The 24,628-nt window shown below is 48.7% G+C and overlaps 1 protein-coding gene across 1 annotated transcript; it reads right to left on the bottom strand.

Annotated features, from left to right (window-relative positions):
• Positions 1-20,578: 20,578 nt before the first annotated feature.
• Positions 20,579-24,401, bottom strand: LOC119405882 (uncharacterized). Its single transcript, XM_037672709.2, has 3 exons — positions 23,664-24,401; positions 21,595-23,580; positions 20,579-21,424 (listed from the first exon to the last, which is right to left on the bottom strand). The coding sequence occupies exons 1-3, from the start codon at positions 24,399-24,401 to the stop codon at positions 20,579-20,581; spliced, it is 3,570 nt and encodes a 1,189-aa protein (XP_037528637.2).
• Between the last annotated feature and the right edge of the window lie 227 nt (positions 24,402-24,628).

Here is a 24,628-nt window from a genome sequence, read left to right as displayed (position 1 = left end):
ACCGGGTGACACGCACTGTGCCAGCTCCCGTACGCTCAGTGCTGTTACCACATCCGACTCGTCACCCGCTGACGTGTTTGCTTCCTCCATTGCTGACAACCTCACGTCGGTCCAGCGTTCCCAGCTTCTGTGCCTGTTGGAAGAATTTCGTTCTTCGTTCGATGTCGCACAAACTTCTCTCGGCCGCACGTCTGCTGTCACGCATCGCATCGACACTGGCGCCCAACCACCACTGCGGCAACGTCCCTATCGCGTATCTCCTGCAGAGCGTCGTGTAATTAACGAGCAAGTCGAAGACATGCTTCGCCGCGATGTTATTCGACACTCAAACAGCCCATGGGCGTCTCCTGTCGTTCTCGTTGCGAAGAAGGACGGCTCTGTGCGGTTCTGCGTGGACTACCGACGACTCAATAAGATCACTCGTAAAGACGTTTATCCCCTCCCTCGAATAGACGACGCCATTGACAGCCTGCAAGGAGCAGAATTCTTTTCATCGCTCGATTTGCGCTCAGGGTACTGGCAAGTCCCCATGGCTGATGACGCTCGACCGAAGACAGCGTTTGTCACACCCGACGGCTTGTACAAATTCAACGTCATGCCGTTTGGGCTGTGTAATGCGCCCGCGACCTTTGAGCGCATGATGGACACCGTTCTGCGCAACTTGAAATGGCACACGTGCCTGTGCTACCTCGACGACGTCGTCGTTTTCGCCCCGGACTTCTCCACGCATCTTCAACGCCTGCGGCTTGTTTTGACGCGTTTGAGCGACGCCGGGCTACAACTGAACCTGAAGAAGTGCCGATTTGCAGCACGGCAGCTGACAATGCTAGGCTACGTCGTATCCAAGGACGTAATTCTCCCCGATCCAGCCAAGCTTCGGGCCGTGACAGAGTTCCCCAAACCTACGTCCGTCAAAGAACTGCGCAGTTTCGTAGGACTATGCTCCTACTTTCGGCGCTTCATACGAAACTTCGCGACCATCATATCGCCGCTGACGAAGCTCCTTGGCAGCAACGGGCCCCTCAATACGTGGTCGTCAGAGTGCGACGCCGCTTTCGCGAAGCTCCGTCGTTTGTTGACATCTCCTCCGATACTACGCCACTACGACCCTGCGGCCCCTACAGAGGTACACACGGATGCCAGCGGTGTGGGCCTCGGCGCTGTCCTTGCACAGCGCAAACCTGGGTTTCCGGAATATGTCGTGGCATATGCAAGTCGCACGCTTACTAAAGCCGAGACCAATTACACCGTCACAGAGAAATGCCTGGCAATCATCTGGGCCCTTACGAAGTTCCGACCTTATTTGTATGGTCGCCCATTTGATGTCGTCACCGACCATCATGCGCTGTGCTGGTTGTCGTCATTGAGAGATCCCTCAGGCCGTCTCGCCCGTTGGGCACTTCGCCTGCAAGACTACGACATCCGCGTACTGTACCGCAACGGACGCCAGCATGCTGACGCCGACGCCCTGTCGCGCTCTCCCTTGCCTGACGACAGTGCCCACAGCTCAGTGTCTCCCCTTGCCGTTTCTTCCATCGACATTCACACCATCGCTACCGAACAGCGCAAGGATCGCTGGATTGCCTCACTGATAGACTTGCTGACTGATCCGTCGGCAACACCACCCACTCGCGCGTTGCGTCGTCAAGTCCACCATTTCGCCGTTCGCGACGACCTCCTCCACCGACGCAACTACAGCGGCGACGGCCGCCAATGGCTACTAGTAATACCCCGAAGTCTGCGTTCTGACATATGCGAGTCGTTCCACTCTGATCCGCAGTGTGCGCATTCTGGGGTATCGAAAACTTACAACCGCATCCGCCAACGGTACTTTTGGCGAGGGATGTACCGCTACGTGCAGAAGTTCGTTCGCTCCTGCATCGATTGTCAGTGCCGCAAGACTTCAACGCACCTGTCGCCGACAGGTCTGCAACCCCTACCTCGCCCTGACCGGCCGTTTGGGCGTGTTGGCATCGATTTGTGTGGGCCACTTCCTCTGACATCCGCTGGTAACCGCTGGGCCATCGTCGCTGTAGACCACCTCACGCGATACGCCGAAACTGCCGCCCTCCCAGCGGCTACAGCGCGCGATGTGGCCTCTTTCCTGTTCCACCGATTCATGCTACGTCACGGTCCACCTCAGGAGCTGCTCAGTGATCGAGGCCGTGTCTTCTTGTCAGAAGTCGTCGAAGCCATTCTAAAGGAGTGCAACGTTGTTCACCGCAAAACTACTGCTTACCACCCGCAGACGAATGGCCTCACCGAACGCTTTAACCGTACGCTCGGCGACATGCTCTCCATGTACGTCGCCGACGATCACACCAATTGGGATGCCATTCTGCCCTTCGTCACCTACGCCTACAATACCGCCGCTCAGAGGACCACTGGTTTTTCTCCCTTTTTCTTATTGTATGGCAGGCACCCCTCGCACACAATCGATACAATCCTTCCATACAAGCCGGATCGGTCTGAGTGTGCGCCGATTTCTGCTACCGCCCGACTTGCTGAAGAGTGTCGCGAACTTGCCAAGACCTTCACTACGCATGACCAAGAGCGACAGAGGAGCATTAGCGGTGACAGAATCACTTCTGAGCCGACGTTCCTCCCTGGAGCGCTCGTATGGCTCTCAATCCCTACCACTGCACCTGGCCTCTCTTCAAAACTACTGCCCAAATACGAAGGCCCCTACCGTGTCGTTGAACGCACATCCCCTGTAAACTACCTGATCGAACCTATCGATCCATCCTCGGACATGCGCCGTCGAGGGCGCGACATTGTAAACGTGGAGCGACTCAAGGCGTACCATGACCCGCTCATTGTGACAAGTTGTTAGGTCGCCAGGCGGCTCCCTTTTCGCACCCGGAGTAATTGTAGCGAAGCTTATTGGAACCCTGAAGTGGGTCGTCCTCTCCGGCCCCTTCTAGTGGGTTACCCTCTTCGGACAGAGCGCAGCTCGCGCAGAGTCGGCCCCGCCTTGACTGTCGCTGTCGCTCATCTTCGCCGAGTGTCCGCCAATAAACATCTTTATAATATATATATATATATATATATATATATATATATATATATATATATATATATATATATATATATATATATATATATAAGAGTCTCAAAGAAAAATAATTCGGAAAAATGCTTCCGCCTCTCCCTCCGCAGCGCGTGACGCTAACCACTAGGCCACAAAACGCAGATTCTTCAAGTAGCTAACGGCGAGCGTTATGTACACACCTTTTACCGCAGTACTCAGAGGCGGTAGGCGCTTGTAAGCGTTTCTTCATTACCAGCGAGATTGCGCGAGGAGCGCAACGGGCGCACTTAAAGGCGTTGGCCAGCTCGCTCGCTTCTTCTAATATTTGCGCAGGGAGAAACTTGCCCTTCCGCTGTCAGCGGGGCAGTACTCAGAGATGGCAGGCGCGTATAAGCGTTTCTTCATTACCAGCGAGATGGCGCGAGGAGCGCATTTGACGTCAGCCAGCTTGCTCGCTTCTAATAATTGCGCAGGGAGCACCATGCCCTTCCGCTGTCTGCTCGCGCGGTAGTTGTTGCCGGCGGGGAGATCTTTCTCCAGCGTAGAAGCGCGTCCATCACGGGCCGCTTTTCTTGCTATCGCATTCATTGCTCTGCCCTTGCGGCGAAACTGGGACTTTTTTTATACGCGAAGCAGCTTTAGCGGTAGGCTTTGTCTTTAGTTCCATTGGCGACCGTGCGCTTTCTAGAACCTACCATAGCCATCTGTAACATACTGAGCGCCCGCTCGCGCCAAGGAGAAGTGTTCGTCTTCTTGTTCTTCGACCGCCTTGATGACGATACGTGCAGAGCATTTTAGGGGCCCGGGCTGCCGTATGCTGTCCTAGCTTGGCGTAACGCAGACAAAGCCACGTGTGCTGGCACGCGCTAGCGCGTTCGGGCCTGTGTAAGGCGTTGGGTAAGACACTGTGGCATCTCTCCCTTACACGCTCTTAGCAATCACGTGATGGCGTCTTGGAACGAGATTTTGCAGACGCGCGATAAACCTGCGTGGCGCGCTCCAACAAGAGTTCGGGACGAGTAACAGCAACATAAATTATACTGTGAATTCATGGTGTGCTCCACATGCAAGGACGCGTTAAGATCGGGCAAGGTGCCCGTGATGAACGGAGCTTTAAGTCGACCCATACGCTCCTTCCTATCCCCACATGGTTCCCTTTAGTGGGAGATGGTGAAGTGTTTTGCTCTTTGCCTGCCCAAACAAGAAGCCTGTCTTGATCGTGATCCTATGACGTCATGTAATAGTGTGACGTAATAGTGTAACGCCAAATTGATGTTACAAATTTTGACAATATCTGACGTCAAGATGACCTCACATGATGACGTCATGATTTAATTTTATCGCTCGCACAAGGGGTTTTGACCTGTGCCTAGCGAGATATTGTGAAACCTCGGCGATCTCTTATGGTCTCAAAAAATTAAGTCTCACGCAAACCTCGCGGATGTAAGCGCCAACATAGCCACTTGAGCCGTGCAGGCTAAAAATGGCTGGTGATGATTAGAGGCCTGATTTTTAGGCACTAAAAAAGTGCGTTTTAGGCGCAAAAAATAGGCAGGCAAAACACCGTTTTAGGCCTCCAAAATCGTAAATATAGGCACAATAAATTTTCACATAAATTCATATAATTTAAAACAAAGGTGTGCCCGTTCTGTATGTACGGCAGGAAAGCCAGAAATAATGTTGTTTATGATGGAACAAAGGCGCCAACGGTTCAGCATAGCCATGCAATTGTCCCTTTAACCGCACGGCTCGCAGAACACGCTCTCTCTTCTTATTGCCTAGCATGGTGAGTCAAGTGCCCACCACCGAATCAACGCACTCCTGGGTCTTTTTTCGGCGTGGCTGAGAAGGGCAGCACATGAGCGGATACCCAGACCGCTAAAAGACCAGAAGGGAGGGATGCCTCGTAATGGCCGGGGCTAATCACGTAGGGTCAATTTCTCCCCTGCTGGTGAACACCCCAAAGGGCCCCTCACCATGTTTGAGCATTTCGAGCTGACAAGTGTAATTCATGCACTGGGCGCTCATGATCACGTCTGCCAAGGTTTACAACGCTACGCGCCGCGGAAAGATGTGAAATTTCAAACTGAACGACGTTGCTCTTCTTCTCGTAGGCGCGCGCCCCAAGATGGAAGGGCAGACGTACAACAATGAGTGGTCCTGCGTCGTGCAGGAAGGGCAGACGTTCAACAATGAGTGGTCCTGTGCTCTTACGTCGCTCACCTACGTAGACATTGATGCTCTGAGTCTCTGACGTCGCCAACAATAGCATATGACGCTGCGAGAAGTATTCGAGACGACATGTGTAATTTGTTTATTCTGTTGCTTGAATGAATAACCGAAAGCTGAGAGAAATAATAAAACACAGAAACGGAGTTTGCACGCGTTTTAACAGCGATGCTGTTAAGGCTAGCTGTAATGTGTGCAGCGCACCAGAAAACGGATATGTGCCACGGCCTATCAGAAAACTGTCATCATCGTAAACGGGTATGTGTCACAGAAATTGGGTAAATTTCACTACTGACCACTGGTCATCTAAAGATGAAGAAGGCAACATTTAGCCCAACAAATGGCTATGGCGGTGAGACGAAGAACCCGAGTACGTATGAGGTGCGAACGCTCCGTTTCAGCGCGAGGTTCTGTCTCGGGAGTTTGGACATCCGTGTCGTGCCTGTGACTGTCCGGTTAAACTCGAACCTCACTACGCTGAGTATCAACGTATAAATAACCTGCATCACCTAGCTAAGCCCTAGAAACAACCGAAGCGACCAGATGAGTCTTCAGAATCGTCCAGTTTCGCTGTTTCGAGCTTTGCGCAGCTTAGTGCAACATTCGCCATTTTTTTTCTTTTTCTTTTTGACTTCTAATCGCAGCGAGATGCCTGACTAATTTTCCTGCGTTCGTGCGACGCATGCGTTCGCGTTCTCGCTGTTCCCGCGTCGTGCCGATGCCAGCCCCGAAAACGCTTGGCGCCTTTTTGGTGCATCGTCCCTTACAACAGTTCTAGCTGTGCGACGCGGTGTATCGCGGTAACGATACATGATCCGAGCCGCCCTCTCCAAACGTGCGCGCACCGAGAGGTCCATCCCACAGAAAGGAACGCCGAAACGACTCAACAGCGATCGCGTTCACGAGCTGGCCCTGGCACGTCATGCGCACGTCACCCTGCGTGCGCATGACATGTTATGCGTCTGCGTCATGTGATCCTATGGCTCCGATACTGAAGAGGGCAGGGAAGGGACTTGGCTTGCGAAGGCTACACGGGGCAAGTGGCAAGGGTTTCAAGATCGCCTTCTCGGATCACGGTTTCTCGGCTCATAACGAACCAATTTGAAACATTCTTGTGGTAAAACGCTCTTCATTGAGCACGCAACAACTCCCAGTGTCTAACTACAATTTATGTGACCGCGTGAGTGGCTTTTTCAGAAGTAAATTACAAAGAAAACAAGAGCCGCGTGCACATCACATGTTTCATTTATTTTGATCCAAACCCTCCTTTCCCCTGACAGCACTTCACGGTTTTGCATTCGCTCTCCACCTTCCCGCGGCTGCACAGAGGGACCTCCTGTTCCCTGCCCCCCAACACACCCAGGTCTTTACGCTCTTCTTGACTTCCTTGGGGACACTGGACTGGACAACCGGCTGTACAAGCCACCCGGCGCGCGCTGGGCAATGGACGTCACTCTCCCCTTCTTTCTTATTCCCATCTTTATTTCACTCTCTCCTTTCCCCTGCAGACGCTGAGACGGGCTGCTTCCATTCCGGTTCACTGCTGCTAGCGGTTGTTTTTCCTGTTGTTGGTTGAACAAGAGGGCTAGGTTGAACCCCATAAAGTTTTAAAGATGAATATTGCCCGGTAACATGAATAACGGTTTCAAACTGCACTCGAAAGCGAAATTTGAGGTTAAATAGTGCTCGTATAGGCGCCGTTTTTGAAAATAGGCATTTATAGGCATTTATAGTGATTTAGGCACGAACCCCAAATATAGGCATTTATGGGCACTATAAAAACACTATAAAACCCCTTCTTAACCTCTAATTCATGCTCATATATCAAAGTGGCACGATAGGAATGCAAGGAACAAAATAGGCATTTGCCTAAAATCCGGTCTCTAGACTGATGATGGGTTCTCAAGCTGCGGCTCCAAGCTCAGAAGTCGCGAACCTTACCCACTGGGCTTTTTGAAAGACCACTGCTTTTTCTTTATTTCAGCGCACAAGCAAAAGCATCCCCGTTAAAGGGGCCATGACACCCAATTTTCGACCATAATCTGTGTTATGTGGATTAATCCTTGTGCATTCTCAAATAAGCTGGCGAAATTTTAGCGCATTTGGTCGAGCACTTAATTTATAATCGAATACTTTTGAAACATGTGAGCGGCCCGGGAGTCAGGCTACATTGGTGCACTCGCGAGCCGTGACGTAACAAGCAGCTAGCTCTGCAAGCGTCTGCATTGCGGCGAACAATATTGTTCTCTGGTCAGCTGCACGTGATATCGAGATATTTTAGCTTTCTTCAGCTTGGCACTGAAATCAAAGGAATTGCAGCGGCTCAAACTTTGGTAGAAGACGACGGCTCCGTTCCGTGCTACACAAGACGTCACACGCGCCATGACAAAATGGCGGTCGCCGGCGGTGGGCGGAGTTTACAGCCGGCGACTTCTAGGGCTTGTTTTGCACTGAAATTTTCTTTTACGGCCCATTTTTGAAATTTGTATAGGCATAATAGACCCTCTACTTGTAATTTTCGCTGAAAACCACAAATCTTTGGGCGACCTTGTCATGGCCCCTTTAGGCTTCACACTCAGTACCATGGCTGCCAGTACAATATCCCAGGATGCCGCAGGCGCTTGTGTGGGCTTGTCGCAGGCGAATATATCTTAATGTTACCTCAAAAGAAGAGAAACTTACCCGCCATTATTCCGGATGTGATCGAGGGATTAAGTGATCATCCACAGTTTTTATTGATGTTTGTTGTTTCAGCTGGCCATCAGGCTTTCCCTGTTTTCTCTTGTATTGTTTAAAGGGTGATAATGTTACGTTATGTTCGGTACCTATAAGGGATAACTGCCGCTTTGCTTTGCATTGTTTCCCGGCTTTGTATTTGCTTGTCTACCAGAGTTTTCGTTTTTACTCTAAGAAATCACGAGATAGAGAGAGAACCAGCGCTTCTGCGTTGAGTGTGCTATCAAGAATCTTATTATTTTCATCTAAACTCATATGATTGTCATTTCTGGAGCCTAGCTTTCTCACTAAAGAGGGCCCGGTTCTCAGTGTTTCCGATGTGATAGGGTAGAGAATAGAGATAGCGGATGTTGGTATTACAACTACATACATTAGGTAACTCCCGCAGAAATTATCTAGTGTATCCTAATTTATACCAATAAATAAAAATGAAGAACAGTGCCATATTCAGGCAGCTCATAGCTCCTGTGCTTTCCGAAGAGTGCGTAAGAGTACCAATTTTTTAACAAATATACGTCGTTGGCTTGTATAATATATTCGAATACTTGTCCACTGGGATTATTTTCCCAACCCGGTAGCGTATCCGTATTTATGCTATTGCAGGTCGACCCATTTTATCTCAATATAAAATCCGAAGCTGGGGGGTTGGACTTGAAATCGAAGTCGAATCTAGTTTCGGTTGTAAGATCGACTCACAATCGAAACCGAAACAAGCTAGAAATCAGGCACGCAGTGCCATGGTTAAGACATAATGTTTACGTTCCGGCTCTATCTGCAGCATATACCGTGTTTTCTCACGTAGAACCCACACCCTCAGCAACGACTCAAGATATATTTTCAAACAGTGATCCCCGTGCATCGCTGCGAAGCTATGTTTTCTGCATAGCTGTGAAGCACTGCCGTGAAGCCACCATTCTACCCCGGAAATCGGCATCTTTTTCTTCAGGCATCGTAAATAAATTTCCTTTTAAATGGGTCGACCTGCACTCCAGGTAACTTGCAATCATGTAAATACGGTAGTGTGCGCATTGAAATCATTCGCTATCAAGAAAGGTTCAGGTAATTTGTCGTTGATGAACTCCAGATATGGTACAGTGAATTTTTCAGTTGTGAAACGTAAAGGGTTCGGTTTGCAAAAAACAAGCAGACATACAAGGGGAGCAGTTTTTTATCGTATTCAGCTCAATTAAAAATTCGAAGAACTTCTTAAAGCATCAACAGCTTCCCCAAGACGAATTGTTGCTGACAGTGGGAAGTTTGGTTAAATCGTAGAATACACATCTAACGACCGGGGAAATCAACAGGGTACTCACTCTGCGTGCCCGAAGACAGCGTGTATAGCTAACAGAATACATTATAGAATGCTCGCTGATGTGTCTAAGAGCGGGGTGGAGGCCTTGCTGCATTTCTTTAACACAATCTTGAAAATCAAGAAGGTCACAACCACATAGCTTTTTTTTCTGTGCCTGATAATGTGTGTGCAATAGTCACACGAGCAACAGTTCGCCCATTGGATAAATACCAGGTACAAGCCGTGGACAGTCTCCCCAACGCTCCTGTCCCCTCCAGCCTCGTCTAAAGAGCAGTTTTTCAATATCCACAAATACATCGATAAAACCAAAGCGACCAACAACACGACGCCAACGTAAAGCCTTTAGTCACTATGTCTGCTCAGATACCACCCACGTCACGGACAGTCTGATGCCCTACAATGTCGCCACGTACACGTGTTCAACGTGTTGAAAGGAGCAGCTGCGCAAAACGATGTATTTTTCTTCCGTCTGCTGCGGTCAGTTGCTGACGAACCACTTATCGCGGCAGGAAACATCGTTTGCTCGAGTTATTTGGAGCAGTTTTTTTGGCGCCCAGTGGTGGTTTCTCTTTAAAAGAGCGCCGATAGAGAAGGAGCCGGGGTGTTTTTTTCGTTCACTTGTCTACCCACGTGATCACGCAAGAGCCTGTGACGCAGCAGCCTGGCAGCGCGCCCACGTGAGCTTTGGATCGACAACTTTGGCAGGGAGTGCACGCAGGACGCATGGAAGCCAATGCGAACTCGTGGCCTAGGTGGCTGCTTACAATAAAACCAATAGCTGTAGGTGATTGCTGACAATAAAACCAATAACGTTGATATACCGAGATGCTCCGTGTTGATCTCGCTTGCATGACATACAAGGTGACATGGGCAAATTTAGCGTTTATTATGCTTCCCGATGCAACTACGGCTGCCTTCTCTTTCCGCAAAAAATTCAGTATTGAATAGGCTGTAGTACTCCCGCTCTACATCTTCCTTTTGTTTATACCTTTATTTTATCGCGCGCCTGCTCTTCTCTCTGCTGTCCTTTCCATCTTTCTTTCCCTTTCCCCCTCCCCTTAGTGTAGGGTAGCAAACTGGATGCTACAATTCTTGTTAACCTCCCTGCCTCTCTCTCGTTTTATTATCTCTCTCTCTCTTTCTCTTTCCTCTTCTGATGTTCGGCGATCGCGACATGCCGACTAATATGTACGCTACTCCGTTAGTTTTTACGAATTACCTTATCCTTAAAGTATCTTTATAAGAGAGAAACTGTAAGTACTATGTGTGAATGCGTTGTCTATGCGGACTCTTACAAACTGAGTCTCTTCCATTCCACGAGACTGCACCACATTCCATCAAAGACCTTACAAATTTAATCTCACCAACCGTAACTCTTCGATAGGCACAGATTGTCCAGAAGAGGTGTGCCAAGCCGCTTTCCTTCCCCTTTGCGAAATCTTTCACCACTGAAGATGTTCAGCCACGTGAGTGATGTCTTTAGATTTTTCGCGTCTATCTGAAACATGTGACTGCCCGGGGTGACAGTTGCGGCAGCTGGACTTTCTTTCATTCTTTCGCACCCCCTTTCCCCCTACCTAGTTAAGAATAGACAACCGGAGATTTGCCCTGGCTAACCTCCCTGTATTTACCTACCTTTTTTTCTCTCTCTCCACTCTTGAGCCTAGCGGCCTTGGGGGGAACCTGACGAACCTAACGAACCTCGTCTCCTGGCTACAAAGCTTCATTTGCGGCTGCCGTAAAGGGCAAAAAAAGAAAGAACTAATCATGCGTACTAATGCACCTCTTCCTGTGGTTTTTTCAGAGACGTTTTGCGGCGGTCATTTCTCCCGTTAGTGGTTTTTATTCTCACATCTCCTTCCATCATATTCAAATGCCTCGAGGCGCGAACGTTCTTCACATCTGCATCTCGTCGCCTAGCTCCAGAGGACTGGAAGACCCGAGAGGCGAAGGACCATTGATGATGCGGCCCACAGCGGGGCCTTCATTACATGGCGCCGGGGGCAATTTTTTGTTTTCTTCTTCTTTTTTGTCGCCCACCGTGTCTTCCCATTTCTTTCTTAGACGCCGCCTTTGGAGCACCATGCTTTCCGCCTCCAACCGGTCTTTTCGTTCACCGATTAACTGTAAACACAAAAACAGTCGTGGACGCTCCTCTTGACGAGGCCTTCATTGATATAAATAAAGGGAGCTCTCATAGGAATCGTAAATATTGAAATACGCTTATGGCAACCGGCAAGGGTTGTTGCTGTATTGTGCGAGAGACGAGAAAAAACAGCCATTATGGTGGGCTTTTACAGCTAAGGTGTATATGGCTAGAACTTTATGTAAGTTTCGTGTTTGAGCGTAAAGAATATTTCTGGAGGTGACCCTAATCCTTTACTTTGGTGTCTGGTAGTGGCGCTGGCACGTCGGTGTTCGTGTGCCCTGGTGTATTCGTTCGGCTAATTCTGTCTTTCGTCGCAATGTCGAAGCGGATATCAGCGGTCACGTAGAGAGAAACGCGTGGTTGAGATCAGGTCCGCCAGGTGCAGCAACGACCTCAGCTGCTCCCAATGTTTTACTGAACTCAAACAATGAATTTTCATTAATTACCCTCACAGTTAATGGACCCTAATCGTAAGTAAAGGTATGCTCCGTTATCATATATATTCAATATAACAGTTAACGAACCAGAACCATCTATTTCATTTTTCAAAGGATTTTTCTTTAGCATTCGTAAAACCAGAATAGTGTGCTCGTCCGGAATGGCTTCGAGGAAATACGAGTGTCGCTTGGTGCTCGTCAAAAAAAAAATTAAAAACATTGGCAGTTCCTTTTTGCTAATGCTAAGGAAACCCCGGGCGGAAGCGTATGCCCTCTCGAGGCAGTAATTAAGTTACCGAAGAACTCAGTCGATTGCAATGCTAGCTTTTACTTATGGTCGTAGTGTATTGTCCACCGCTCGTGAAATGGCTTAGTGGTGAGGGGGCTTCAAGAGTTCATATGGCCGAAAGCACACTGCAAGGTGCGCATGAAGATTTAAGAAGGAAACCGCGCTCTTAGGACCCGCATAGTAAAATGAGAAAAATGCCACCATACGCAAATCATACAGGTGATGATGGTCTAATAAACAGAACTTTATTGACAGAGTAAACAAAGTAGCAATGCGATTCGGCAACTACAGGTTCACCGTTATACACAACAAAATTCCGTGGTATCTCAATGTGTTCGTAGGTACCTAAAGATTCATCAACACAAAAGACAGAGCAGAAATCAACCATCGTAAGACGGTCATGAAATGCCTGCGGAATAATGTTCATGAAAAGTTCACGCCTATCAGCAAAAGAAAGTTTAGTAGCCTTTCAGAACAGTCTTGATGTAACACATTCTCTTCTCGGTTGTGACTGTCTGAGTATGGGCGGTGAACGCGATATGTGTGCGCGCGAATAACTTGTTCTATCTTTATTTATTCATTTGGCTATTCCTTTTCTCCCCTTCCCCCTCGTAGGGTAGCAAACCAGGCACAACCTGGTTAACCAGCCTGCCTTTCTTTTCCCTTTGTCTCTTTCTCTCTCTCATGCACGAGATTTAGGCTACAGCTTTTTCTTTCGGTATTGCCCTAAAAACAAAAACATTTGAAGTGTTTCGTCTGCTCCAGAGAGGGTAGCCTAGCAAACAACGAATCGCACAACGAATCGCAAAAGAATCGCACATTCTCTGCTGTTTCCTTGTTTCACGCCGCTGACTAGATGCGCATCGCTCCGGAAGATCCGCATCAGCTTCTGCGACAAGGCACTCAACGGTTACTTTATGTGCGTTGCTCCCTCTCGTAGCAATGGTCTCTGCACGCCTCTTTCTCTGCCTCCGCGTTGATCTTACCCACTTTCGCACACCCTCGTTCAGCTGAGTGAGTCGCCTAACCTCGCTACTCATCCGCGCAGGAAGTCCCGCATATTTCCGTCTGTAATAACGGGGCGAGCAAAACGTACTTCTTGCAATGTGCAGTACAAGTTTTTCCATGTAACGCTTCATTATGCCTGTATATAATACGAGAATATCATTAGAATGAGTTCTGAGTGGACGCCTTTATATTTGACACGAAGCATATAATCGTCAATGCTTCGCAGTCGAGCTTAGCCATAATCGATAAGGCATTTAGAGAACTCTCAAGAGTGCCACATTCTGTGAAGCAGCGTTGTTCCACCTTTATGTATAAGCGTGTTTTGTGATACAATCAGAAAGGTAACGCTTGAATTCCAGCCAGCATAGACCCAATACAGAAACATGATTACTCGCACGATCTCATAGATATTTGTGTATCAAATTGCAAGGGGCGAAATAAACACTATAACCTTTTTAGTATAACTAATTTAGTAAAACATTTTTGATGAATACTGCTTGCATCTTGAATAGGTGATGACTCACCAGCGTCTTTCCAAGAAAATGCCATTGCAATATCGGAATTCTTTATACATCAACACCGAACCTCTAATGGTCATCTTTTTCGCATGTGCATGGGAGATGTGAGAATTCGAAAGCATCATCTGCAAAGGAAAGTGCACTAGAACACGGATTGGAGGCGCTGACAGGTACATAATGAGAACCACGGATCTGGTTTTGTGGGTACCTAAATGACGTGTTCCCATTATTCGGAGTGCACGCGTAAACCGGTCATTTGCGCAGAATGAACAAAGGCCTGCGCACTTTAGTGAAGAAGGTAAAGAGAGAACAGGAATTTCACGATTTATTTTTTAGCGATGGCAACCTGACGTTTAACCATACGAGTGCATGTGATGCCTTATGCAATAGTTTGCGGAAGACAAGAAGTTACACAATTTTTTTTTCCTTTAAAAACGTGTTTCTTTTAAAGCGACAGACTCATCAAAAGCGAAAATTGACAGTTGATGTCGCTGTCTCGCGGCGTCGGTGCCAGCTCGAGTAAAGCAAAAATCATGATTACGTGTTGACGTCACCATACGACGTCATCACGACGTCATAGATCTCCAAAATTTGGGACGTGTTCACATGACATTGTCACTTGGTCAAAGGTTGGCCGATCACGGAGGCAGTGCAAAACCAGTTGAGGTGCAGAAAGCATTCGGTGAACGGGGGAGGACCGATACATCGACTGATAAGAAAAAGATGACTCGATTTCGAGTCGTCCTAGGCAAACGGATAAGGGACCCTGCGAGTTTTATTCTTTTGTGTTGTTTTAGAATAATGAAAAAAATGGCTCTTTAAGCTCGAGGTGTTTACTAACCAAGATTAGTGAGCGTGTCACAATGTGTTCAGCTAATAGTGCGAATGGACAGTGATTTGGGGCCATCATGAGAAATCGCAAAATGAAAACACGAAGTAAGTACAAGTGAGCAATAGAAAAGAGTAGGTGATTCAAAAGATAAACAGTTTTACACTGTTGCCTCTTTTTGCTCACTTGTGAATATTATTTTAAAAAATTCTGACGAGGCGCTGCATTGTTATCCTGTGTAACGCACTTCGTTTTTAGCGTTCTTGCCTTGCAAGAAAGCCACATCCACTCAGGTATTTGGGCAACGTGGATACACCTTGTAGCCATATTTGAATTGCTTCTATGCAAGTGCCTGATTAGTTTCTAGGCATTTCTTCTGTTCACTCCAAGCATCCTCATCAGCCTGACTGCGCCCACTGCAGGGCAAAGGTCTCTCCCATGTTCCTCTCCAAACCCGGTCTTGTGCTTTCCGCTGCGACGTTATAACTACAAACTTCTTAATCTCACCCACCCACCTGACTTTCTGTCTCCTCCTCGCGCGTTTGCCTTCTCTTGGAATCCAGCCAGTTACCTTTAATGATCAGCGGTTACCTTGCCTACGCGCTACATGCCCCACGCGCGTCCATTTCTGCTTCTTAATTTCGTCTAAGATGTCCTTAACACCCGTTTGTTCCCTGATCCACGCTGCTCACTTCCTGTCACTTAAGATTACGCCTATCATTTTCCTTTCCATTGCTCGCTACGTCGTCCTCAGTTTAAGTTGAATCCTCCTTGTTAGCCTCCAGGTTTCTGCTACGCAGCTAAGTGCCGGTAAGATGCAGCTCCAAGCACTTAATATAAATAAGAGTACTTGTGCCACACAAGCAACCACTTCTCATACGCCCACTTGTGAAATAGGTTGAACAATAAGGAACATATGAAATCTTGAATGACAGCTTAACTACATGGAGGAAATAAACCGAAACATTGTATTTATTTAAACAAATAATTGAATAAAGAAGTAGTTGAATATTATTTGAATACCTGATTAATTAACATTTATTTATTTATTGTTAACTATTGCAGTAATTAATTAATGCAGGACCGAATACTTACATACAAGTAAATGTGAGAGTGAGCAAGTATTTAAATAACAAATAGCACACTATAGCTATATCTTCTACGATTATTCTTATTTACATCCGAACACGTACCTGCCGTTTAGTATAAATTATGCTCTTTTCCAATGTTTCCCGACATGTGGCCTACATTCGTAAGCATGAGGATAATTTTCAGTTCCATTTGATTGCTTATACTCCGTCTACGTAACAAGCCGAACTAGTGCACCCAATATCAATAATGACGCAATTTCTGCACAAATAGAACGTGTTACGCTGATAAAATCAAACATTCTGCAAGCTGCATACCAGGAACATTCACGTAGGATACAGCAATTTGTTCGATATTTAGCAGGTAATGATTCAATAAAGCGACCTCATATAAGAATGAAGGGAGCTTCGCACTAGTGGTGCTAAGCCTGAAGAAAGTGCAGAGCTGGGCAGCCTTGTTTGTTTCTCTTTATTGACGTCATAGCGTTAAAGAGCTCTTTTCGCAGAAATTCCATTAACGGCGTCGGCGTCGTTGGTTGCGACCAAAAAATCGGCGTTTTCAGTGAGCGGAAATTTAAGATACATGCAAATAAATAAGTAATAAATAATCTTCGATCCAAGCGAAAATCCACATTGGGCCTTCTTCGGGGCAAGCGGCTGTTCTACCACGCCACGAAGCTACGCCAGTGCTTAAAAACGCTTCGTAAAAAAAGAACGCTATAAAAATTTCTTATAGTGGGAGGAGAACATGGTGCGTCGTCACTGGAGTTTGGCTACGGTGGGAATATTGGGAGCGCAGTGCGGAATTAAAAAAAAAATCACTGATGCACGCATATGTTGTGTGGCTTGTTGAGAACGTTTTCTGCTGTCATTTTCTGCGTCGTTTAAAGTGTTTGTTGCAAGTGTTGTTTCTCCTTCGCACTACTTTTGCTCATTGGCATACGCAAAGCTCAAGATAGCGAACCATACTTCGCCTTGTTATTACAGGCTACAATATTGTTAGCGACACACCAAGTAATAAGGAGAATTTTGTGATAATATATTGCCAGGTATTCTTAGAATGCTGCTTGGTAAGCATTCCCTATGAAGGAAAGTAAGGCGTGTAAACACGGAGGCAAGCGAACAACAAAAACTCCGACTATAAACTGAAAGGGTGCACTGCGGTGGAAAAGATAGTACACATCACACTTACCTTCGTTTATCTACTTTTATGCCCTGCCTTCTCTTATGCATGTATTCTTTTTCCGTAATGACATGGATTAAAAAAAATATATCAAGCCAGAGCCTTCTTCAGTCGCGTCAGCGTGAAGTCAGGCACAATGCATTATCGACGCACGTGTCTGTCATTCTCGTTAGCATTTCCAGTATGATGACCAGGCACCATTAGCCTCAAGGTGTTAAGTGACGTTGTCACGAGAAGTCCCTCGTTAAGGCTTGTCACTTTTCGAGAGAAAACTTTTGCGCGCTGCTCACCGTAAACAAGCGCGATCTTCAAGGAGCACCCTGTGGCGTGTTTCGCTGGCACCCTTCAAGGATATTACAAAGCCGCCCACACACACTGAACTGCAGTCTCTCCCACTTGTTTGTTTTTTCTTCACTGACGTGCTTTCAAAAGGTGCTGACGCGACACGACGAACCTGAAGGCCTGACAAACACCTCGACCTTTAAACGAAGGCTGTGTTCGACGTCTTCCACGAGCCTGCCCACGCGGACGAGACGGTGGCAGAAAGTGCGAATTTGCGATTGGGAAGGCTGTGGGGTGGGCTTGAGCAGCACACTAACGCAGGATACAATAACACGAGGCAAAGTTTTGCCGTCACCAGTACATGACTGGGCTTTTTGTAACTGTGTCAACGAGTACTGCTATCCTTTTTTTTTTAGTGCTTTTTAACCCGACAGTCTAAAAGAGGTCGTTTCGCAGAAATTCCGGTGACTGTGTCGGCGGCGTTGTTGGGCAAAAATTCGAGACGGATGGAAATAAATAACAAAAACCTTAGGCCCCAGTGAGGAATCAACCTAGGCCCTCTGCGTGGAAAGCAGATGGCCTACCACGAAGCAACGCCAGTGTTGCTAACGGCTTCATAAGAAAAAAGCTATAAGATTGTCATGTAGTGGGTGGAGTCTCCTTAACGCATGTAGTATTGCGTGGCAGAATTGTACCATCTCACCGGGCGTCAAAACTAGTTAATTGCGCGAGGAGTGGGTTACATTCATAATTGAAAATTTTGTTGAAGCGCACTAAAAAACAGACGGACAGAAGAGACTGACAAGGACAGCGCTTGCAAGCGCTGCAAGCGCTGTCCTTGTCAGTCTCTTCTGTCCGTCTGTTTTTTAGTGCGCTTCAACAAAATTTTCAATAGGAGTGGGTGTTTTCAAGCTGGCCACCCATTACAACCTGTACAACTGCGCAGGTGCACGCGGCACCTTAGGGACGAGTAGTGGGTACTACGCCAATTTGCAAAAGGAATAATTATAGCGTTGTGCTCACGTAGCAACTGTAAAACCAATAGACATTGTAGGATAGTTTGAAACTACCAATGTTACGCGCACAAGCGTTCCTTTCCGTCGCGATGAAAGCTCGTCCTCCCTGCGTGGAGGGAGCCTAATCGTCTCTGCAGGCGTTTTCATAAAGTTGTTCTCTCTCTCTCTCTCTTTCCTTGCGGTTGGCTGAAGGGGATACGCACGGGGTCCGATTACGCTATCGCGTCGTACTCTTGAAGGCGAAGCTCAAACGTCATCCATGGTTTTTTTCGCTTGGAAATGTTGTCTAGGCTTCTTTGTCTGTCGTATTCTTTCACGTCTACCAGCGATACTGGAGTTCACAAGATCGGTTGTTTATCTTGTTGGTGCTGAACTGAGACAATAAGACGGTGTTAGACAGACACGAGACAAAGCAGAAAGCCGCAGCGCTCGATAGGCGCGAGGTGTTATAACGGGACGCATGACTGTTATTCTGCAAATAATACTTCGGTTTTAGCGCTGTTGTCTTGCGAGAAAGCCATATCTATCTATCTATCTATCTATCTATCTATCTATCTATCTATCTATCTATCTATCTATCTATCTATCTATCTATCTATCTATCTATCTATCTATCTATCTATCTATCTATCTATCTATCTATCTATCTATGAGAACTAACAGACAATAACGACAAGGAAAGTACAGGGGGTGTTATCTGTAGTATCCTTCCGGCCACTTTACGTTTTTCACATTTATGTTCTAAATACTGCAGATAACACCCCCTATACTTTTCTTGGCGTTATTGTCTGTTAGTTCTGATTAATATTGTGTCTAATAAAGAAAACGAGCCCTTAAGAGTCATCTCCCTTCCTTCATTCATAGCGAGGGTCTAGTCCTGGCAGACTTGATGCCTTCGGGTAGTATGCGAGGGAAGGTTGGTAAGCTTCCAGCTCGCTAAAAGATCACGTGCTACGTGACGCCAACAGGCAGTAAAAAGAGCGTTCCACACTCGGTACCATGGCTGCGATTGGCGCTGACTAACACTCCTAGGTTTAAATCACCCCATACAGCGGACGTGAGGATGACCGCCGCCGTAGCTCAGTGGTAGAGCATCGGACGCGTTATTCGAAGGTCGCAGGTTCGGTCCCTGTGGGCGGCAAGTTATCTTTTCGTCCACTTTACTTTCTTCACATTTCTATTCTAAATACTACAGGTAACACCCCCTATGCTTTTCTTGTCGTTATTGTCAATTATTTCTCATTAATGTTGTCTCTAACAAAGAAAAACGAGCCCTTGAGAGTCATCTACTTTCCTATATATATATATATATATATATATATATATATATATCGAGAGAGTGAGAGAAAACGATGGCAAGAGATGGAGGTCCGCTTTGGAACCACCGTAGCGCCTTCCGAGTTTCACTTGATGACAGAACACCGGCGGCCTCTTCACTTAACAGCGGAACACACCCTGGACGGTGGGGCTGTGCTTGTGGTGCTCAACTGCCGACCCTAAGGTAAGTAAAGTAAAGTAGTAAAGTAAACTAAACTTTATTTTGGCATAACACATACAGGGTTTGCCCATGAGGTAAGGCAAAAGGAGGATATAAACCCGATGACAATAACTTGCCTCGCTGGGGCAGTAGAGACAGCCGATTCAACAGTTACGCTTTCAATAGAACATAATGGATCAAGAAGAACATAATCACTTGTACAGTAAGAACACGATCACTAATTACATTACAAGTGGCAGTGAGAACATAATCACTAATATAATAATAACAAGAACATAATCAATAAGGCAGTGACTAGTAATGCTTACTAACAGTAACACTTAGTATCACTACTAATGCAGTAACCAAGCATATTAACATTTATACAACACATCTAGTTCCGAAGCAAGAAACATGTTATTATTAAATGTTTAAATTCATGAATTGTTTTACAATTTCTGGCTACTTCAACAACATTAGGATACATATTACATGAAGACATAGTTTAATACTCAATGGTTTGCATACAATAGTTTGTCCTGGACTTCTTCATTACTGTAGCGGCCGGGAATGTCGGCTGCCGGAGGCAGCGAGAAAAGAGACGTGAAGCTGGTTTGGAGTTGCAGGGCAAGACTGTTTATTTCCACTCCGTGCGAGTGACGAGAGCTCCCCTCGACGAGGGAGAGAAGGAGGCACCCCCGCGTTCTTCTACAAGAAAGAGGAAAAAGGGGGCCCCCGAGCGAGCAGACGCAGCATGCCGCCGGTGCTAATTCCCGGAACCGGCCCCGACAACACGTTGTTCCCCGAACACGGAGGAGGAGGCGCTGGCGCCGCGCGTAGGCGAGCTGTCGACGGCCGGCTGCAGACGGGATAGAAAAGAATGCGGTGGTGCTAAGCAGCAGCTTCCGCTACAAAGGCTCCCCCCCTAGATTGCGGAGCTTTTAAAGAAGGACAGCAGTTACGGGCTGAATAGTGAAAGGTCACAGTCCAATGGTTAGCACTGAAATCGTACGTGAGAGGCTGCTTGAATGGAAACCTCAATATGAGCAGGCTTGGCGCGGTCAACGGCGACGACTTCTCGTTTCCCCCGCACGTCGATTGCGATGGTTTTGTTAGTACGTCCCAAAACTTTGAATGGGCCATCGTACGGCGGAGTAAGGGGCGGCTTCGTTGCGTCGTGTCGCACGAACACATGGGTAGCAGAGTCCATGTCAGGAAAAGTGAAAACTTTCCTGTTGCGGGCGATGCGAGGTGCTGTTGGCCTGAGTTGCGCGAGCCATGCGCGCAGCTTCTCGATGTGATCGGAGGCTGTTGGGGCGGAAGGTGTCTGGTCGGAGAAGAATTCTCCCGGGAGGCGCACTGTTGAGCCGTAGACCATTTCCGCTGCGCTGAAGCCGAGGTCTTCCTTCACCGTTGAGCGTAGGCCAAGAAGAACGAGCGGGAGCTTCTCCACCCAGTGCTGGCGGTCGAGTTTCGCTGCCAGTGCGGCTTTGAGTTGCCGGTGGAAGCGCTCAACCATTCCGTTGCTGGCGGGGTGGTAGGCGGTTGTATGCTGCAGCTTCGTGCCGAGGAGCGTTGAAAGTGCGGAAAAGAGGTTGCTCTGGAATTGCCGTCCCCGGTCAGTTGTTATGCGGGCGGGGCAGCCAAAGCGGGACACCCATGTTTGAATGAAGGCCTGCGCGACGGTCTCAGCTGATATGTCCGCAATTGGTATAGCTTCGGGCCACCGGCTGTACCTGTCGATGCATGTGAGCAGGTACCTAAATCCTTGGCAGGGCGGTAGTGGTCCCACGAGGTCGAGGTGAACGTGGTCAAACCGCGACTCAGGAGTCCGAAATTCCTGTAGTGCAGCCCGATTGTGGCGAGTCACTTTCACTTGCTGACACGTTTCACATGTCCGAGCCCATCGTCGCACGTCCGCGTTGACTCCGGGCCAAACGAAGCGTTGCGTTATCAGCCGCTGGTGGCGCGGACACCTGGGTGGCTGATGGAGTGGAAAGTGTTGAATACCACTCGGCGAAAGTTCAGTGGGACGAAAGGTCGTGGTGCTGCCTGGGAGGTATCGCAGGTTATCGTGCTCTGCACGTAGGGAAGTGCAACCTCCGAGAGCACGAGTGAAGATCCCCCTCCCTTCAGTCTTGTCAACTCGGGGTCGTCCCGCTGAGCTGCGGCCATGGCTTCGAAGTCCAGGACTTCTGTGCCGGAAGCGTTGACGCGAGACAAGGCGTCAGCTGCTTCGTTTTCGACCCCGGGAACGTGGCGGATGTCTGTCGAAAACTCGGAGATGAATGAGAGCTGACGGATCTCTCGTTCTGAGTAGGAGGAACTGTTGTTTTTGAATACGTAGGTGAGGGGCTTGTGGTCTGTCAAGATGTAGAACTCACGGCCTTCGAGGAAGTAGCGGAAATGCTTAATGGAACAATAGATTGCGAGCATCTCCCTTCCAAAAGTGCTGTACCGTGCTTCTGCAGGCTTCAGACGTTTCGAAAAGAAGCCCAGTGGCTTCCACTGGGCGCCCTCCTGTTGCTGCAGCACTGCTCCGACCGATGTGGAGGAAGCGTCCACCATGAGGCGTGTAGGAGCTTCAGGCCGTGGATGAATGAGGAGGGTAGCCGCGGCTAGCTCGTCCTTAGCTTTCTGGAAAGCGTTCTGGTGTTCGTCAGACCAACAAAATTCTGGTGCCTTTTGGTCGTCTCGGCGCAGCAGGTCGGTCAATGGCTGGAGCACTCGAGCACAAGACGGAATGAAGCGCCGGTGGAAGTTTAAGAGCCCGAGGAACTCCCTCAGCTTGCGAAAAGATGTTGGAGCTGGAAACTTCTTGACGGATTCCACCCTCGATTCCAATGGCATAATGCCCTCAGCAGTGATGTGGTGGCCGAGGAAGTTGAGCGCCTCTACTCCAAACACGCACTTTTGAGGTTTCAACACCAGACCGTGCTCATCCAAACGCTGAAAGAGCTGGCGGAGGTGCTCTTCGTGCTCCGCAGGCGTTCTGCTGGCCACCAAAATGTCATCCAGGTAGACAAAGATGAAAGGAAGACCCCGGGTGACTTCATCCATGAACCTTTGAAAGGTCTGTGCGGCATTTTTCAAGCCGTAGGGCATGCGGACAAACTCAAACAGGCCGAACGGAGTTGTTATGGCTGTTTTTGGTATGTCCTGCGGTTCGACGGGGATTTGGTGGTATGCCGCTACAAGGTCGATCTTGCTGTATATTTTCGTACCTGCCAGCCGCGCGCTGAAATCGTGAATGTGTGGCAGAGGATACTGGTCCGGCGTTGTCGATGCGTTCAAGGCTCTGTAATCACCACACGGGCGCCAATCGTCGTCCTTAGGCACCATGTGTAGCGGCGATGAATGGTTGCTAGACGAAGGGCGAACAATTCCCAGCTGCAGCATGTGCTCGAACTCCCTGCGTGCAGCTTGAAGCCTTTTGCTGGACAGCCGTCGTGGCCGGGCGGTGACTGGCGGCCCGGTGGTGACGATGTGGTGAGTCACGTTATGTTTCACCGGCTGTTCCGTGTTGCGGGGCTTGGTGAGCGAGGGGAATTCGGCCAGGACGTGGTGGTAGGCTGATACTGGCTGGAAGGCGCAGATGCCAGATGAGCAGATGTTTGACTCCAAACCACGTACTTTGAGGGATGTGTTGTTATCCTTGAGGCAACGGTCACGTACGCTCACATCCAGGTTGAAGTGGCTGAGAAAATCTGCTCCGAGTATGGCGAAATTAACATCCGCCACCACGAAGACCCAGCGAAACAGGCGCCTGAGTCCGACGTCTATTGTCAGCGAGCGGAAGCCGTACGTAGCGATGGCAGTGTTGTTCACTGCCTGCAGCGACGATGTGTTCTTGCTACGTCGGCGATCCTCGGGGGTTGCCGGGACAATAGAGATTTCGGCTCCCGTGTCGACTAGCAGGCGCGAGTTGCTTACGCGGTCGACTACGAAAAACAGGCGGCTGGGTGGAGGGCCGATGTCGTAAGCCGCCGTTAACGACTGGCCGGAGCGTTTCCCGGAAACGAGCAAGGTTGAGTGCAGCGGCTAGCACCCGTGCCGAAACGACGGTGGTACCAGCAAACTCCGTCCTGTGTATCTCGTGCATGGCTTCTCTGGGAAGAGCTTGGGTGTCTTGAAGGGGATCGGTTGCGTCGTTGCTCGTCCTGTTGGGGAGCGCCAGATAGCACAAGTTTCTGCATGGTCTCGGTAAGGTGTTGCAGTTTCTCCTCAAGGCGCGACAGTCGATCTGGTTGCTCATGTGTTCTTGCAGCAGCTATGGGCGCAAAGGTTGGAGTTGAGTATTCCGTGATGCGATCGGCAAGTTGCGCTAGTTGATCAAGGGACGTCTCATTTGAACCTGCGAGCACCACGCGCACCGACTGGGGGAGCCGTTGCAGGAAAAGTTCACGAAGAAGTGGGAGCTGGCCGTCCTGACGCGCGTGCACACCGAGTAGTTGCCGCATACGGTGCAGCAGTTGGGAAAGTCGTTGGTCGCCCAGCTCTTCGCGACACAAGAGCTGCTGCAGTCTGCTTTCTTCAGGCGCCTCGAGGCGGTCCAGCACCGTCTTTTTGAGGGTGTCATATTGTTCTTGCGCGGGGGGTGAAACCAAAATGTCGTCGATAGCGTCGGCGATTTCGGGGGGCAGGGCTGCGACGACGTGAAGATATTTTGTCGACTGCGAGGTGATATGCCGGAGCTGAAAACGGGCCTCCACTTGGCTGAACCAAACCCTTGGATTTTTCGGCCAAAAATTTGGTAGCTTCAGTTCTGTGGCGATGACCGCAGGCGTGGAGGCAGCAGCGTTGTCGTCGGAGCTCATCGCGGCGTGTTCGTTGAAGCGTTCGGGTCACCAATTTTGTAGCGGCCGGGAATGTCGGCTGCCGGAGGCAGCGAGAAAAGAGACGTGAAGCTGGTTTGGAGTTGCAGGGCAAGACTGTTTATTTCCACTCCGTGCGAGTGACGAGAGCTCCCCTCGACGAGGGAGAGAAGGAGGCACCCCCGCGTTCTTCTACAAGAAAGAGGAAAAAGGGGGCCCCCGAGCGAGCA

The sequence above is a fragment of the Rhipicephalus sanguineus genome, chromosome 9 (genome assembly GCF_013339695.2).
Source record: "Rhipicephalus sanguineus isolate Rsan-2018 chromosome 9, BIME_Rsan_1.4, whole genome shotgun sequence".
In the NCBI taxonomy this organism is placed as follows: Eukaryota; Metazoa; Arthropoda; class Arachnida; order Ixodida; family Ixodidae; genus Rhipicephalus; species Rhipicephalus sanguineus.
This window is presented reverse-complemented; position numbering and strand designations above follow the sequence as displayed.